This window comes from Cupressus sempervirens, chromosome 8, assembly GCF_028749045.1.
Source record: "Cupressus sempervirens isolate cs-2001-9-10 chromosome 8, ASM2874904v1, whole genome shotgun sequence".
Classification (NCBI taxonomy): domain Eukaryota; kingdom Viridiplantae; phylum Streptophyta; class Pinopsida; order Cupressales; family Cupressaceae; genus Cupressus; species Cupressus sempervirens.
Window position 1 is genome coordinate 267,538,649 of NC_143125.1, and position 17,793 is coordinate 267,556,441.

The window sequence follows — 17,793 nt, forward strand, 5'->3', positions numbered from 1 at the left end:
GGAAATGTCACTCAAAAGCATGAAATGCAAGGCAAAAACAAAACTATCCATCTAATCCATAACATCATATGAAGGAACATGTGGAAAGCAACATCATAGTGCACGTACATGGTTCATAAACCAAACATCATATGAAGGAAAAACATAACATCAAAGCACCAACACAACTAAGACTCGTGTGTGGTTCCTCCCAACCGTAATAGCATCATGAGACCTTAAAGGCCCTAGCCATCCCTCGTACGTAACATCCCAAACTACCAACTAGATAGTCGGAGTTGGCTTATGAGGGAGTTACTACTACAAATGTAACTAACATCATAAGAACAAGAAAATCTAACGTGCTAATCCATCAAAGCATAGATACTCCAACTAGTAGTGAGTTGCATCATCTAACCATATGCTAAACATCATAATAAAGGAATGGATCAAAAGAAACTAACATCATCTAAACAATATATCCAAGCATTCCAGTTAAAGCATAAATCACAAGGAAACATACTCTGCAAATCCAAAATACCAAGTGAACATCAAGCATCGGTCTCAACTAGAAATAAACCATCTTTGTACATCAGTCCCCAGCAATGGTATAGGTAGCTATGCCTTCCAACCATGTGGAACCCATAGGTCAACTCCCATCGTGTTGACGGAGATAGTGATCCAACCATAAACAAACATAAAGAAAATGGCCATAGATAACACTCACACCAGACAATAAAGAGGACTGCAACCAAGATCATGAGATAATGCAAGTACAATAGGTCCTAGTCAAACACTCTATGGGTCAACTATGTAGGGACTCGATGGAGGGTAAGTCACTTGGCATCAAGTAGCCTAAGCTAGTATCCTGTGGAATCAAAACCTCCCTAGGAAGCGCATCACACTGTGTCCTCGAACCAAATCGAGTGCTCACATATTTAGTGTCCTCGAACAAAATCAAGTGCTCACCTTTTTATTGTCTTATATTTATTACCCAGTGATTTATTTAATTATCACTTATTTAAAACTTCTTTATGCCAAGTCGGGAAATAGTCACCAAGGTTCCAAGAGAAGCCCCTCCAAGTTGTTAGCCTGCATACCCATGCTAATCGCATGATGAGTGCCCATAGGCAATGCATATTTCCAACCCAGCCCCAATAGACATAACTCCACCGATAATAACCATGAGTTTGGGTCTCCCAAGCACCCAACAAATACACGTGCACGTGCTCATGTGTGGGCCACTAACATCACGAAGATCATAAAACAAGGGTTGGAAGAGAACATAGGCACAATAACACTTAACTGAATACAAGCTCGGGAGTATAATTCTACACGAATCTCAATAAACAATAAAACCATACATCATGAACTCACTCAACCAGCCTCAATCTAGGAGTATGGATTCTCCACGAATCCCAATGATGCAACCAAATGATACATCATGAACTCACTCAACCGGCCTCACGCTGGGAGTATGGATTCTACATGAATCCTAACGTCCATGAAATAACAAGGGTTTGACCAAAAACAATAACACCAGATATAAAATCACTCAACCAAATAGAAAGTCAGGAGTACGGATGTGGCATGCATCCCAAGGTAAACATAAAGATGCAACAATGGTTAGATTTTCATCTTACGGATAATCTAAATCCACAACCAACACCATGCCAAGAAAACCTAAGAAAACTAGGTGGCACACAAATTGAGGCAAAAATCTTAAAACTGAAAACTTTCGAAATTAAAAACAATTTAGTCTTAGGGCACAAAAGCCACAAATATCAAAAAGTGAAAAGGAATAAAATTTCTTTTTGGATACTTATTCACTTTTCGAGTGAATAAATGATTAGGGTAAATATCCAATTCACCTAGTTAAACCCTAAATCCACCCAAATGAAAATAGGCTATTCCAAGTAATTGGATTTCAATTATGGCAAAGTTGTTGGGAATTAAATAAAATAAGATAAAGCCCAAATTTCCCTTAAACCAAAATCACAAAATTCCTTAACAACTTTTGTGACAATTGCGAACCTTCAAATGCACAGGCACACTCACGAGTCTAATCACATAATGCAAATGAGTCTGGATTCATTAAATCACTGGAGCGTTTAATTTAAACAATTAAATAGGATAGGTCAACCATATAGGGATGACATTGGCTAGAGATGAATAGTTGAATCACTAACTCCATGTGTCACTGCCAAGGATATAAATCATGCACACTAAAACACATGATCAAGTGCAATTGTATATAATAACATATTTGAAGCAATAAATGCATTAAATAACCTAATTTAACCATTTATTTAATTATCTAGATCTAAGTTATTGTTTACCAATGGGGTATAAACTCCTATGTAATCTTTCAAAATATGATTCTCTTCATCTCCCTCAAAAAATTCATCTTCTTCCTCCTTATCTAGTTCCACGATTATTTCTATTAACCAATTTCTTTCCATTATAACTTCTTCAATATCTTCATCTTCTAATGCAAGATCTAGGTCCTTATATTTATCTTCATCTAAGATCATTTTATAAGTTGATTTTTGCTTTATCTACCATTCAGTTTTTGCAAATTAATCAGCGTGTTATCTTCTCCAAAATTATATTTACCTCCAATAGGTGTTTGCCAAAATTTATAAAACTTATGTTTCTTATTTGGTTTGTCTTCAATCAAGTTAGTTACTATATTATCTGAATACATTTGTAATTCCTAAATTTTTGGACTAGTTTGGTTCTTTAAATTTTTTGAAATGTCTAATTTTAAGTCCATCTTTTAATTATTATAATCGAGAAGACAATTTTCATTGTTATTACCTATATCTCTATATGGAGTTCCAAATTAATAGTACTTTCCCCTCCTAAATTTTCTACTAAGGCTTCAACCATATGATTGATATCTTCTGTATTAAACTTCAGCTCTTTCATCTTAGATTGTTCATTCTTTTTCGACCTCTTGAGTCTCTTTATTTTCTTTCTTTTGATTCCCTTAATTTACCCCCATTTAAGACACTCTTTTTTGCCTTCACCAATCTCCTTACTCTGGTGATGCTCTATTTCTTGAACTTCCTCTAGGCTATACCAGTAAATTAATTGGTTTCTTATCTCATCCTAGACTTTATGAATATCCTGTAACATCTCATTGATAAACTTCATATTTTTTGTCATTTTCTTAACTATTTGGGCCTTCTCTTGGTGCTTCTCTTCAAGCGACTTTATATGTTCCTTGAGATCCTTCATTGCCAAATCTTTGACGACTTTCCACAAGATCTCATTGTTGAGTCTCTGGAATCCATCTTTCGTGTTTTCTTTTGAGATCGAAGCTTTTTCCATAATCTTATTTTTATCTAGCTTTGCCAATTTTGAATCTATATTTGTTTCCTTCCCTAATGTATCTCGTTGCTCTATAGGAATTTCTTCCCTTATCTCCCCTTCCTCTAGATCTTGATGCCCTTCCTTAATGTTCTACATGTCTTCCTTAGAGCTTGAATTTGTTTCACTCTTTGTTATAACGGTGTTAAGCTTTGTCACCCCACGATTGAGTTTGTTGTAAGGGTTTAATTTCGTAAATCTAAAGCACATATCTGTTGATCTAGGTTCAGATAGACAAATGGTTTTTCCTTTAGAATCAATTTCCCCCTCAATGTAGATCTCAATATCATTGATGTATCCTTCATATGAAAGTGACTGGAGTTTGCAAATTGAGTTATTCATGATGATTTTTAAGGGTTTAAAGGAGCATGAATCTACTATGGTTTGGATTTAAAAAAAAGTTGTCAAATTTTCTAAAAAGTTCTTCAAAACCAAACCTTTTTCCAATCAAATTACCTACTTGATGAAGGATTTTACTATGAAATAATTCCATCGAAAAATTATCTATTGCTACCCATTTAAGCACTAGATCTTTTGCATAAATTTTTTGGTCGAAATTTGGGTGCCAATGAAAGAAATTCGGGAAATAACCCTCATAGAAAATCGATAAACCTTCTGATAAAGATTTCCTAAAATCAGAACTATAACAATCTAAATATAAATAATTATTGCCAAGGTTAGTGATACTTGTTTCCCGAGGGTATCCAGAAGCCATTACGAGATGTTTCTCATATATGATTTGGGGCCACTCTAAAGTGTAACCCCATGTTTCTTGCAATAGCGCCAAAATCAATATGTATATGCATTGCTAAGAATTGCCACCGTTTCTCGGTGATCGCCTGATCTTGGTGGCATTTCCCTTTCACATGTTGGGGAATTTTGTTTTGCCCCCTTCTATTCTCCGAAAAACCTTTGAAAGGAATCTGCTTATTCTCATTGAAAACTTTGTGCTCGTTTTGATCCGTCTGAGGTGGATCGAGAAGCTTTTTCCTGTGTGGTGGCATGTATTTTGTTGGATGCCGACATTTTTGCGTTCAAATTTAGAGCTCTCCAAGTGTGCCCTAGTGAGGGCTTCAAAACTGTTCTTATAGGGCCAAATCAAAGCTGTATTGTTCACCCCATAGATTGCTTGCCCATATTTCGTATTAACAAAAGGAGATAACTGTTTTGCGTGCCTTAATCTGTTCGCATGTTCGTCGTTTTCTTTATTCACAAAGGTAGGAGAATTCGCTTTTATCGCTGGAACAGAAAGTTTCGCCATTTTTTCGGTAATGTACAGAAAATTATAAACAAAGAGCCATGAAATTTATTTGAGTAGGTCAAATGCATGGAAGGCCTTGAAAGTCGTCAGGCGACGGAGAAAAACAAGTCGTGGAGGCAGCTCGTCCTCAGTCCCGCATGATTGCTGTTAAGAATATGGTGGAATCTGAAACCGATGGTGATGCAATCAGGGAGATCCTTAATGCCTTCCAATGTACTTGTTTCAGTCAAGTCGTATCTCCCTTTTAAATCTATAGAAATCTGCAAGCAATTTCTAAGAAAGTTGGCAAAAATCTGCTTTGTGTGTGGCTTGATTACCCACAAAATTTCAGATTGGACGACTTAGATGCTTGTTGACATGTCACAAAGGGCTGAATAGGCATTGGATCTGTGTGCTCGTGTTTGCAAAGTGAAGATATAGTGTTAGATACAATTTTGTCATCCAATATACTTTCTCTGCTACAAGTCATATATGGTAGCCAACGAATGATGTCGTCAGGAGGAGATTTGTTTTTAAATAATAATCTTTCTGCTTATTAAACTCAACCATGTTTGTTTCCTTTTGTTCTATGGGGTTTTTCGGAGCCCAGCCTTGCTTGCGGATGATAATGAATCAGACGTTGATTACAGGAGATCAAGTTTGTTGGTGATTCTGTGTTGCGTATTTGTTTTTCCAAAATAAGAAGTCGTGCTTGCTAAATCGAAGTTCGCAAGAGATTTTTAATGTTTTCCTAAAAAATCTTGTCTTCATAGTATTTTCCCAAATCTTTGTTCCTGATATGCACTGCTGCTGATAATCGCTTTTCTGATATTCACTGATAAAAAAACAAGGAGCACTATTCGCTGAGGACGTGAGCAATCTCAGTTGCTAATTATAGTTAGAAAATTCTAGAGAAAAAATGTCTTCAGTCTATCTCAGAACAACTGTTGGGGTCGTTTATAATATTATTGGTATACTTAATTGTCATATGCTACAGGAGGGGTCATTTCATATTAGAAGATTAATCTTCCAAGACTAATGCCTAGGAGAATGATTTATCCACTCACCAAAGGCTGGAGAATTGGAAGAATTACAGAGCTTGTGAAGACCAAATTTCTATGCATACCATCTGTGATTGCTAGGCGGCAACAGTAAATAATTGGATGTCACCATTTCCGACTTGGGAGAATTAATTCCCACCAATTGGCAATAGATTTGCGAGTTGTAGATCAACGTTCAACAAATAAAAAGGAATCACAAACCGGTCTAGCCTTAACGTCAGTTTGGAGGCAGCAGCGTATCGAATTGTTTCTAGTTGGCTAGTGAACAGTGGAATTAGCAAGTGCAGTTCAGGCTGTAATAGAAGGTTAGTAGTCATCAAGGAATTGACATATCAGATGTCTAAATTGTACAACACATTAGAGAGTCAGCCAACTTAAAACAACCATTCACATTAATTCTGGAAGCTTCTCTTTGCAGTCCAGTCATCCATTGATGCACAAAAATTCACCAGTAACAGTCTCGTGTCCAAATTCAAGTGGTGCTATCTTCCAACATTCATATTATAAGTTCTTGATCTTATTTATATAGAGTCAGCTGAAGTAAAGATTCCAGATGTATGAGACTATATGAAAACTACTTCTTGAAATTACACCTAGTGGAAGCAATTTAGTGACAGAACTGGTTAGCTTTTACAGCATGTTGAGCAGTTCAAAACAAAGAATTCTCAGTTTTCAATGGCATCAAAAGGCACATCATAAATGGCCAAAATGCTTTGCGAAATAGGTAGCAAGTTGGGGTTGAACTTGCATACCAGTGAACATACTCTCATCACTTTGATCAAACTGGAAGGATGTTTAAGCATGGTTGAGCAATCACCTTCCGAATTATTGCAGATTGCTCTAGTTCCTATAGTGACTGCTTTGGATCCCCACAAGTGGCTAAAGCACTCCGATAATAAGGTAGGGTTGTTGGTTACTTCTTGTTTGATGGAGGCTACAAGGATTTTAGCACCACAAGAGCCTTATGAAGAAGATGAAATGAAGGAGGGAATTAAGTTAATGGTTGATAATTTTCAAAATCTTGAGGATAGCAGTAGTCGTCATTTTCCTAGAAGGGCTATTATACAAAAGTCATTTGCAAAAATCAGATTATACAATCTTATGCTTGACATGGGATTGTATGATTTAATTCATAACATGTTTCAAAATCTATGTGGCACAATCAAGGAAGAACATAATGCACAATCAAGGAAGAACACAATGCAGATGTTATTGCAGCCATGGAAAACATTATGCTTATGATAATTAATGAGTGACACTCATTTCCAACCACTTCTACAAATGTTACTAGCAATTTCAGATAGAGAACAAAGGCTACACAAAGTGCTCATAAATTGGTCAACAAGGTGCTCAAACAGTGTGAGTCAAGACTTGAGAAGTACAAACAACATTAAACTAAAGAGAAACTAAAGGCAAGAGAGTTACAGGCTGTAGGATCTCAGAAAATTAGCAAGAGCAGCTCTGTTTTAATAGCAAACAATCTTGGTCTCATGGTCATTCATGCGAGGATAACAAGGACGATGATGGATTCATTAGTCCAGCTTCTACATTATGAAGACCATGAGAGGAAACCCGCAACGGATGATGGTAAGGATTATACTAGTATCTTATTTAGTGAATTGGAGGTTATAATTGACAAACATTATGACGATCATAAGGGCAAAGGTAAATCTCTAATGAGGATGAACTATGTGAAAATAATATCATAGTTAATGAAGTAATACATTTGGAGATGAAGGTAAATTGTGAAAAGGGCACAACTGAAAATGATGTTGATAATATAGGGGCTAGTTTGAAGGACCAATCATAGATCCCATTTCTATTTGATGGTTTCAAAGCATATAATTTGGAGGATAAGCTGAAAGTAACAAATGATATGGTCATTGCAGCCTTAGTGCATTTTGACGAAATCCATAAAAACATTGAAGAAGTCATGTGGGGGGGTTAATAATGTTGAAAAGGAAAAGGGAATAACGAATTGAATCAATATTGCATACCTTCACACTCTTAAAAGGGCATTGGAAAGAATGAAATCAGACTACCTAAAGCTGCTCAAAGACAAGGATATGACTATTAAACATGTTGAAGATAAAGAGAAGAGATAGATGTGTTATGTCTCCAACTACGTGTGACACATTACTCCTTATATCAAGCTGAAAATCAGAATTTTATTGCAGTCATTCATAAGAAAGGTGAAACAAAATATAGAACTATGGAGATGGCACGAATTGTTGAAAGAATCAATACCATTTGTGGGATGAAAACCAAAACAATGTTTCCACCATTCCCCATCCTAGTGAGGCACATTTTGCTAATTAAGACCATAAAGGATCAGCAAAAAGTCAAATACATAAGTTGTCATTTTTACAACAGCAGTGACATGATCTCACCATGAGGTAGAAGATGAACCATGTGACTTTACTTCAAAAACTATGCGTGGAGGTAATCATATCACTTGTGGAGATGTTGATTTTAGTGATGATACTTATGGTGAAGCAGATACTCAGTGTGCCCTGAGAGTTTTTACAACTTATCTAGATATTTATCACCAAGTTATTATGATATGATACATGTCAACTTATTGATCGGTGATTTTGTCTTTCTACATGCTCCAATTATCAATGGCTTTCCTGCTTGGACTATTAGTACATTTTCAGATTTGGCTTGGCCTACAACGGTTAGTGAGTTGCATGCAGATGACTAGAAACTACACATGTTGTGATATCTTCCATATGAGGTGTTTACCTTTCCAGTTCAATGACATATTGGTGACAACATTGTCATTCTTGATGCAGATCTGAGTTATGATAGTGACATCTTGAGTCGTGATCAGTTGGTTTTCTTGCACATGGGCAATGTGTTGGGCATCTATTTATTCAGCTAGCTGATTCAAGAGGTTGGAGATTCATCGATCATCCCTTTCTACACCCAAGATCGTGTTGATAGGTTGGTTTTGGTCCAGGTGCTAACGGGATGTATTATAACACTTTGCGAATTATGTTGCAATGCTACACAATTGGAGATTCATGATCAGGGTTGTGCAGCCTACAGATGCAGTGGTACTTCCAAATTGACTTGGCATCCAGGGATATTATAGTGATAGACAGCATGCATTCCCACTTTGGGTACTATAGCATGGTCGGTCATGACTAGAAAATTACCAAACGAATATAGGACCCTAGTATTAGTTTGTGGACTCATGATTGTTTGAGGGCAAGCAATCTTGAGAAGGAAGGACATGTAATGTCCCCTTTTTGGGACATTAAGAATTCTAAAGTCAAATTCATAAAAATTTTAACTTGGCTTATGAGAGTTTAATGTAGATTTATTTAAAAAAATGGTCAATTTAATATGAAGGGGCATTAACACGGTACGAAATAACAAGGTGACAAGGAGACAAGGTAGAGGAAGCTGAAGAGTCATGGCATTGGACAATAAAAGAAGGAGAGACGGTTTCATTTGGGCATGTTTGGATATTGCTTTGGTTTGGAATTTCTCTTGGAGAAATTGAGGAAGCTCAGCGTCTTTTTAGAATCCGAGAACACAAATCCTTTGTTTCTTCTTGGTGGATTGGACATGACCCCGATTCATCAATTGTGGTGAATTCATGATGGAGTTCCCAATTGCATTACAAGTTCTTTCTTAGTTTTCCAATCTGACTGTAATACTTTGGATTTTGATATCTAGTTATTGTATTGCTGATGTATAATGCAATAACATGCATTTCTGATGAATTTATATGAGCAATTACTGGTTTAATTTGTTAGAGTTTCATTGCATATTTTATCTGTTATATTCTGAAAATTATTTGAGGAAAATTGGAAAGGGATATCCGGGTAGAATATTATATAGAGTTCAAAATATGTATACAAATAAAATATTAAACACCTTAGCATTTAAGAACTTGTCCAAAACAAAGCATCTCAAAAAATGGGATGAGCAAATAAGTACTAACTCAAAACCTTGAAGTTACTTGTCAATATAGCAATACAAATATACAGCCTTTTGAAATTGAAATTTCGGACTAAACGCAAATGAACTGCCTTCTTGCATACATCAAAACTGAACAGAACTACCACTTTTTCCTGAATGAAAAAGAACCCAGTTCCATAACAATTACATGGATTTATCAAATGGATGAATCTCCGCACATACACGGGCATCTCTATGGAGAAATGGATGTTAAGGGATGCACAAAAAGTATCAAACCCTTATAATCAAATTAGAATCACTGAAATGGATTACTTTGCTGGAGTAGGTAGGTTACTTCACTTCTAAAAGCTCCACATTGAGTTCAAAGGTTCCATTTGGCTGCAATTGGACAGAGGAATGTGAGTAGAATTACTGATTAATACAAAAATCCATATTGTTTCTTGTAATAATGTATCAACTCCTCTTACCGGAATTTCATTCATGCTCCTTTTACCATAGCCCAATTCAGGTGTCACAATTACAGTCCGCTGCAAGTTCACAGGGTAGGAAACATCAGTGTAAGGACAATTTGTCCTGATTATAAATGTAGCACAGCATCGGAAACAGTTAGTCTCTTCAGACATTTTTTGATTCAAAGCATGACCCTAGCCTCCCAAAAAACTTGTTTTAAAATGCATTATAATAAAAACATGAAACCCTAGCCTCCCACAAAACTTGTTTTAAAATGCATTATAATAAAAACATGAATTACTGCAGGAAAGACTACCACCTGTCCTCCTACATGCATGCCCTCTGTTATTGTATATAAAGCTACTGGTGGTTTTGGTGCTGCTTGAGCAGAAAAAAGACCATTTGGATTGTCTACAACATCACGTTTTCGTTCTTTGCCAGGAGGTGCTCCAACCGTAAATTCATATGGCTAGAAGACAGAGAGATGTTGACAAGAAAATTTAAAGGGTGGCATACAACTCAAAATGGAAAATAATTAATAAATAGTCATGACTCATATCATAAGAGTATAGACATAACAAGAAGCAAATGACAACCAATTTTAGACAAAAAATGAGTATCAAAATTCAAACTTGTTTCTGTTGCTAAGTATGGCCTCAAATGTTAAATGTGCTTTGGCTTTGGTTGTGCAAGCTAAACCTGAATATTTTTTCAAGAATATGAACTCTCTGCCAGTTGGAGCACAGACACGGGTTTTTCCCTTTCTTCAAGTAGGCAGAGATTTTTCTTCTAAACATAATGAATAGCTGATTGATGTAAAGATTTTTTTCATTGGGATAATATAACTTTTGTTTCTTCAGAAATAAAAAAACTTTCCAGTTTCCAAGAAAGAGAGAGAGAGAAGAATTTAAGAGCAAGTAAAAAAAATTCTGAATCGTTCTAATGATTATAAACTAACACCCATCTGAGTACAGGCTGGTCACTTCAGGAGGTGACAACTGTTAACATAAAACTATATCAATCTGATTAGGTTTCCACAATCCATTAGACTTTTTAATCTTTTGCTTCTGGATTTGATTGTGTTCGTTTTTTTAGCATCAACGTTTCGGATCACACTCTGTGATCCATCATCAGGATGAGAGAATGCAAGAATGAAAAGATAAAACTATATGTTATTGTTTGGCAACCAGACATCAATTACTTGTGAGAACAAAATTCATCAAAGAATATGATGCTGACCTGAGAAATTGCTCTATTTCCAGCCAAAAGTTTAGATTCACGACTAGAAATGACAGTGAGACCTCGATATACACAATCAAAGTGCACCTGTAAATCAGGAAAATTAAATGAAAGTATCATTCAACCAAGTGGACAAAACACGTGTAGTTTGCAGGGGAAAAGGAAATAAAATAACAATAGACATTCAAGAATCACAGCTACTAAAGGCATCAGCAACAATTGATATTTTCATTTTAAGGTTTGATCTCTTCTTTGTTAAGAAGTTGCAAACTTGGAATAAAAAATTGAGCTGAAAGATCAACAACAGTACAGCATCTAAGACACACCAACACAGTTGACCCTTTCTTGGCTTCAGGTCCTTTTCCTTCTTTCAGATCGTAGTATTTGATCCCATCACCTGCTTCCAGTTTTTGAATAAAGATTTACATTAGCAGGAGTAAGAGTTCTTATTGTCATTGAAAGGATTTGAGCATTAGAAGATAATCATCAGTGAAATAAGATAAACACCACTCTGTAATCAATTTGAGGAAGGTCAGTATTTGAATTTGCCTTTTAAGGTTTACTGAAATATTCAGTATTATTATGAGAATTGAATCAATGAACCATTCCTCGTAGCAAGCAGCACTGAAGTAGGGATTTTTTTCTCAGAATAATTCCTACTATATGTATTTTATGTTCCTCGCTCAATTCCTAAGGACATATCTAAGTAAAGATGAAGTCCAAATCCATTGAGCCAGACCAAGTCATGAGTAAGAGACGCTCACAAGACATAGGGTTTAGGTTCAATCTCAGCTAGGTTATGCCTGAAGCTCCATTCAGGTGGTGAACTAGTCTAGGACATTGGCAAGAAAACTGAACTGCACCCTGGACTGATGAATTACCAAGTCAAAGAAAAGAAAAGATGAGTCCATTTTTAAATATCAAAAAACAGAGAGAAGACTATTCTAAGATTCTGGTACAGATCATGATCCTAGATAAACATGCTCTCACGTTTCCGTTAAGTTGTTCTTTGTACTCAGCCCTTTTTGTTCACATTCTGTACCAAGTTAGTAAATTCTTAAGTTTCTGAATCTAACAATCATGATACAAAGGTTCATATATACACGGACCGCCCAACCATTCTATGGAAACAAGTTTTTAGTGTTAGCCACATGCACCAAAGAAAACTTATGTTGGTGAGTCAGTTAGGTTTTAAACTTCAGTACTTCTTCACGCATTTGGTAGGAGTTGATGAAACAACAATAGGAGCCAAGAATCATCTGCAAGCAAAACACCTATCACACAAAAAAGATCAAGCAAAGATAATATGCTCTATGACAACACTGGAATTCTTTATTAATTGCACAAACAACGAATTGAAATTGGAATATATTACAATGAATGAATGACTTGTTTTACAAAAAGCAAGAGTACTAAAAATATCCAAAAACTAATTGTTACTAACAATGTGCAAACTGGAGCCTACGAGACTAACCTAAATTTAGGCTCAACTAAGTGAACTTAACTTAGAGCATGAATGTGCAAATATGTGCTCAATTATGCATAATTATGCATGAGAATATTCTTGAGCATGTGCACAACTTATTAATGCAACTAATATGCTTGTTCTAACCCCCACCCCCCTTAAGTGAAACTTAGGGTGACAAAAAGGCTCTAAGCGTGAAATGCATGAATGAGTCCCAGCAATGAAGACATGATTAGGTACTCGCAAAGCAATGAAACTCACAACAACTAGGTCTCTCTAAAGTTCCAAATGTAGCAAAGGAGAAAAACCACATGGGAAAAAATCCCTCTCCAAAAGCGAGAGATGCAACGAAAAAAAAGGAGAAAAAAAGGTACTGCATGCATCTAAGATGGACTTCAAGTGTCCTCCCAAGTATTGAATCGGTCACATAAGTACAAAAAATATCTCCCCCCATAAGAGAGAAGAAGAGACAATGTATCCCCTCCATAGGAGAGAAACTTCGATGCAAAACATTAAGGCTCAAGGACAACTATGAAGATCCAAGAGCAGCAAACCACATTCCCCCCACCCCCTTAGAAAGAAACCAATCAAATGGCCAAGGCTGAAACAACTCCATGAAAGGAAGGAAAAGTCTCATGATGTGTGCCATTGAAGACTGCTAAGCTATCCCCTGGGCTGAATCAACTGAAGAAAATCCAAACAACCATGTAGATGCCTAATGAATAATCTCTAAGGCACTGATGAGATGATGGGAATGCTCAAACTACCATCACAAAGGAACAACATATCCTCAATCATGTAACAAATGTTTGGAGTGTGTGACGAATCCAACAATGTTGCAATATCTGGCTAGTACTCATCCCACTCTCCTGAAACTAGAAGGGAACAAATAACTTGCTAAACTGAACTGAACTTTGAAGAAGCAAAAGGTGGAAGATCAAACCAATTCTCAGGAACCACTATGGATGACTTAAGTACTAATAGGTTCAAGAGACCAAAGCTCTTCTCAAATACCTGATCCACTCTCGATGAATGAGAGGTGGAACCAAACAATGGAACTGCATTATCAATGGGAAAAACATGAGAGAACTCGTAGAGTCGTGACATATGTATCAACTCTACCAACTACAATGATCTCTCCACTATGTTGATCTCCGATAAACATTAAATTGGGGGTAAACTCAATTGTCTTTTCCTTCCCACTATAAGTAATCTAGTAGATGGAAAGCAATTTGGAAGATAGTAAAGGGACTCTTTAACATCATTGAATCTCCCATCATCAACCTCAATAGAACCACTTACAATAACACCATGTAAGTGTTATTACACATCAAAATTTGTGGAAATGGACGATGCTCAAAAGAAGAGAGCATACCCTCTGAACAAGCCATATGATGTAAAGCTCTTCAATCAAAAAGTCACCAACTAGACTGAGAGTGTGTGCATGGCCTTTCATCTTGTCTTCACCATGTGCCATAGAAGTTGACCTAGAATTTGTAGATCCTGATGTGGTAGAAGAGGATGCACGAGATGAAGGTGGTTGAATGTTGTGCTTCTGTAGAAGATGTGTCAGCTCATCAATCTTCTTTGCATAACATCTATGCTAATTATGTCTTGTCTTGGTGCAATATGCACACTTTGTCTTATCCTTCTTCGATGATGGCCTCTTGGTAGTGGAAGAAGAATTTGAAGAAATGTGTTAGCGTGTCCTCATATGACTTGGAATCCTTGCGTTTCTATTTCTTGCTCTTGTCATGTGAATCCTTTCGATTGTAGAACTCTGGGAAGCAATAAGAGCTATAAGTTGGAAGATTTCTATCTCCCCATTTGAACCACTTGAGTTTTCTATTGTATGAGTTGAGAGACAAACTCATCTAGTGAAGGCATGGTGTATTGAGAACCGAGTGCACCTCTAGTGGCATAACTGTGGAAACTAAAACTAACTAATTAGGACCAAGCTTGGCAAGGATAGAGAAAATCAACTGAGAGTCCTCAATTTTGCACTACTTCAATTGTAATCTGAGAGGCTTGAGTTTGGTGACAAAATCCTGGATGTTGTCAAAATCATTAGGGTTCATACCAATAAGTTCATTCTCCAACTAAAACCCCCTCAATGTAGCTTGCTTCCTATTGTGAGGTTTTCACACCATCGCCTCATTGCAAATGGGGACCCCCCTCATTTTGCTGGTAGGTTTAGATAGTAGAGTAGGTTTGGCAACAATCTGGGAATTATAAGGCCTTTTTGGGTAACACTTGAAATTTGAAAAAAAAAATGGCCAAGTCTAAAGTCAAAAATTGAAGAGAGATTTTGAGTTATTTTTGGCTAAGTATGGAAAGATGAGACCTCTTTGTCCCAAGTGAAAAGGAGATGAGACAACTCTTTGTCCCAAGTGAAAAAGAGATGAGACACCTCTCATACCAAGGAAAGGGAGATAAAGCATCTTCTCATCTCAAATGGGGTGAACAAATCTTCTCATTTCAAATTTAACATGGAAGAAGCACCTTCTAATCTCATGATTGAATAAAGGAAGAAAGAGATAAGATGTGGGCATGGGGATTTAAATTCAAATTTTCCATTAGAAGATTAAGATTTAATGTAATTAAACCTTGCATTGAGCTTTGGATTAAGTATTTAATTAGCGTTGGATTAAATATTTAATAATAACAAGGGGAGATTGATTTTAATGGCGTCAATTTGGGTAGAAATTAATTTTAAATTGAGATGATAAGACCCAATTTACCTTGATTTTGCAAAATGCAAATGGATTTTAAATTTTCCTTGATTTTGTAAAATGAAAATGGATTTTAGATTTACCTCAATCTTGCAAAATAAAAATGGATATTAAATTGAGATGAGATTAAAAATACCTCGATTTTGCAAAATATGGATGATTTTAGATATGGATTAATTAATTCATCCATTGTGGCATTGATTTATCCAAATGATGTCGACTTTAACATATGTGCAACTAAGACTAATGGAAAATAAATCATAAATGGCAATATATTAAATATTTCCCAATCAACTTGAAGTTGTAAAGGGGTCATCCACTAAATGAATTATTCCAAGGTTCCTCTATTTTACAAAAATATCAACTGATTTCAACCATAGTTCCATGACTCTCCCTAAGTCGTGTGAGTAGTCCGAGTTGCGCCGAGCAGACCTAGCTAAGTTTTAATAACTTGGCCCGAGTCATGGAATATGATATATGATTTGATTTATATAATTTCAAGGATTTTTTTCATTTTGCGGAGTTGTTGAGTCGTAGGCAAGTCAAGAATCGAGTCGGCCTTGCCAGGTCTGAGATAAGTCCGAGTTTGGGATCTCTGACAACCAAAGGGGAGCCAATTCAAAGATTTATTGAAGAAGTCTTTTAATATTATTAATTGTCATCAATTCTAAATAAGGAAAATAACAATGTTTAAAGTGATGCTAATTATTATTGGTTGCAAATAAATTTGAAGATGAGCGATGAGATGAGATTTGCATTACCCAATTAAATTTTGTTATTGGAAATTAAAAATAGCAAAGTTTGTGATGATTTTCTAAGTATTTCTTATAGCTGGTGGTTTGTCTTGCAGGTTAAAAGATAATGAGGTGGCAGCCATATCCTTAATCAATAAGAATGTGTTGAGTGACCTAAGGCTTCATCACATTGTCTCTACACTCATTGAATCTTCCAAGAGAAAAAAGAGATAAAGAAAAGAATATTCTCAAAGATGGCTTGGTATAAGTACAAGTGGCATCATCTTATTGGTCTATTAGGCAGTGGCTTCTTCTACAAGTGCTCTTTTCACATTGGACCACTTGTCCTTGCACCTTATTCAGTTGTTATGCGTTTGAATTTACTTCTTAGCACATGAAGGTAATGTGATTTTCTAATTGGTTCATATGATGGTACCTAATTGTAATTGGGTGGGCATTTAATTTGTGTAGCTATGGTTATGGAAACCTAATTAGGGCTTATGTGGACTAGTCTTTGTCCCTTGATTTCAAATTAATCTTGTTCATTCATTGTAATAGAGCTCCCTATATAAAGGCTTTCATATCATTTATAAGAGAGTTTTGTTGGATAATTGTTGCCAAAGTACTACCAAAAGTGTTCTCTATTCATTGTTGGTCTTCATGGTGGATATATATGATCATTTTGGAGTATTGCATGGTTCTTTGCATCTCTCACTTAGATTAGATCTCATTTCACATTAAGTAGAAGTAGTTTAGTTGGATGGAAGTAATTGTGGATGTTTACTTAACTCAACAATTTCAGGCTACTAGCCTATTGTTGATTGTAAGTGTGCCTTGTGTGGTTAGCCGATATTTGAAAGCACTTAACTTCAATTGATATTTAATCTTTAGTTTGCATCTATTTCATGGGATTGAAGAGGAGATATTGATATAAAATCATTAGAGTATTCCTTAAAAGCTTGCACTAGCTGTGGAATCATTGATTAAGCTGTATCTAATAGAGTCCAAGTCATCCATGATTCCTTGCATTCATATTTAGAAGTAGAACTAAGAGTAAATTTAGTTTAAGTTGAAGTGGGAGTTGGAAAATCGGAGCTATATGTTTATTGCATATTGTGAACCCAAATTTTTAGAAGTGCAAACAATTGACATCAATTGAATGAATAGAGTAAGTCCCCTAAGTGATTACTAGCGAATCCCATTATTTCACAAAGCAAGTGTCCACAATAGAAGGAACCTTGAAGTCATTTCATGGTCTTACATTACAAGCTTAGCATGAGAGATAATTTACTCAAGAGAGGATTGGATGTTTGATGTTTCACTTTCAAATTGTGGATATTCAATTTTGCATGTTATAGTGGAATAAAACTCACATCAACAAAAATTGGTGCTAGGAGGGATGAATTGAAGTTTATTCTTGGAACAACTTAGAAGATCAGAGCATTGTTGGCATGCATACCCTCCATTGTCACACCAACAGAAATTTGTACTAGAGGGAGGGGTGAACAAAGTTCATTCATGGAATTGTCAAAAGTTTGAGCTCTCAAGTTATATTTGGGATAATAGATCTCTCTTAAGTGAAAATATC

General features: G+C 36.0%; 1 protein-coding gene across 2 annotated transcripts in view; it reads right to left on the reverse strand.

Moving 5' to 3' along the window:
• Positions 1-9,596: 9,596 nt before the first annotated feature.
• LOC149542481 (FKBP-like peptidyl-prolyl cis-trans isomerase family protein) overlaps positions 9,597-17,793 on the reverse strand; it is a 33,821-nt gene continuing 25,624 nt past the window's right edge. The window contains exons 2-6 of one of the 2 annotated variants that reach the window (XM_089797423.1): positions 11,601-11,671; positions 11,275-11,361; positions 10,355-10,504; positions 10,053-10,112; positions 9,597-9,963 (exon numbers count right to left, since the gene is read on the reverse strand). In XM_089797423.1, coding sequence (XP_089653549.1) covers positions 9,916-9,963; positions 10,053-10,112; positions 10,355-10,504; positions 11,275-11,361; positions 11,601-11,671 — 416 coding nt within the window. In that variant the 3' untranslated portion in view covers positions 9,597-9,915. The remainder of the gene's footprint in view (positions 9,964-10,052; positions 10,113-10,354; positions 10,505-11,274; positions 11,362-11,600; positions 11,672-17,793) is intronic. The other variant, XM_089797424.1, reaches the window with a different exon arrangement.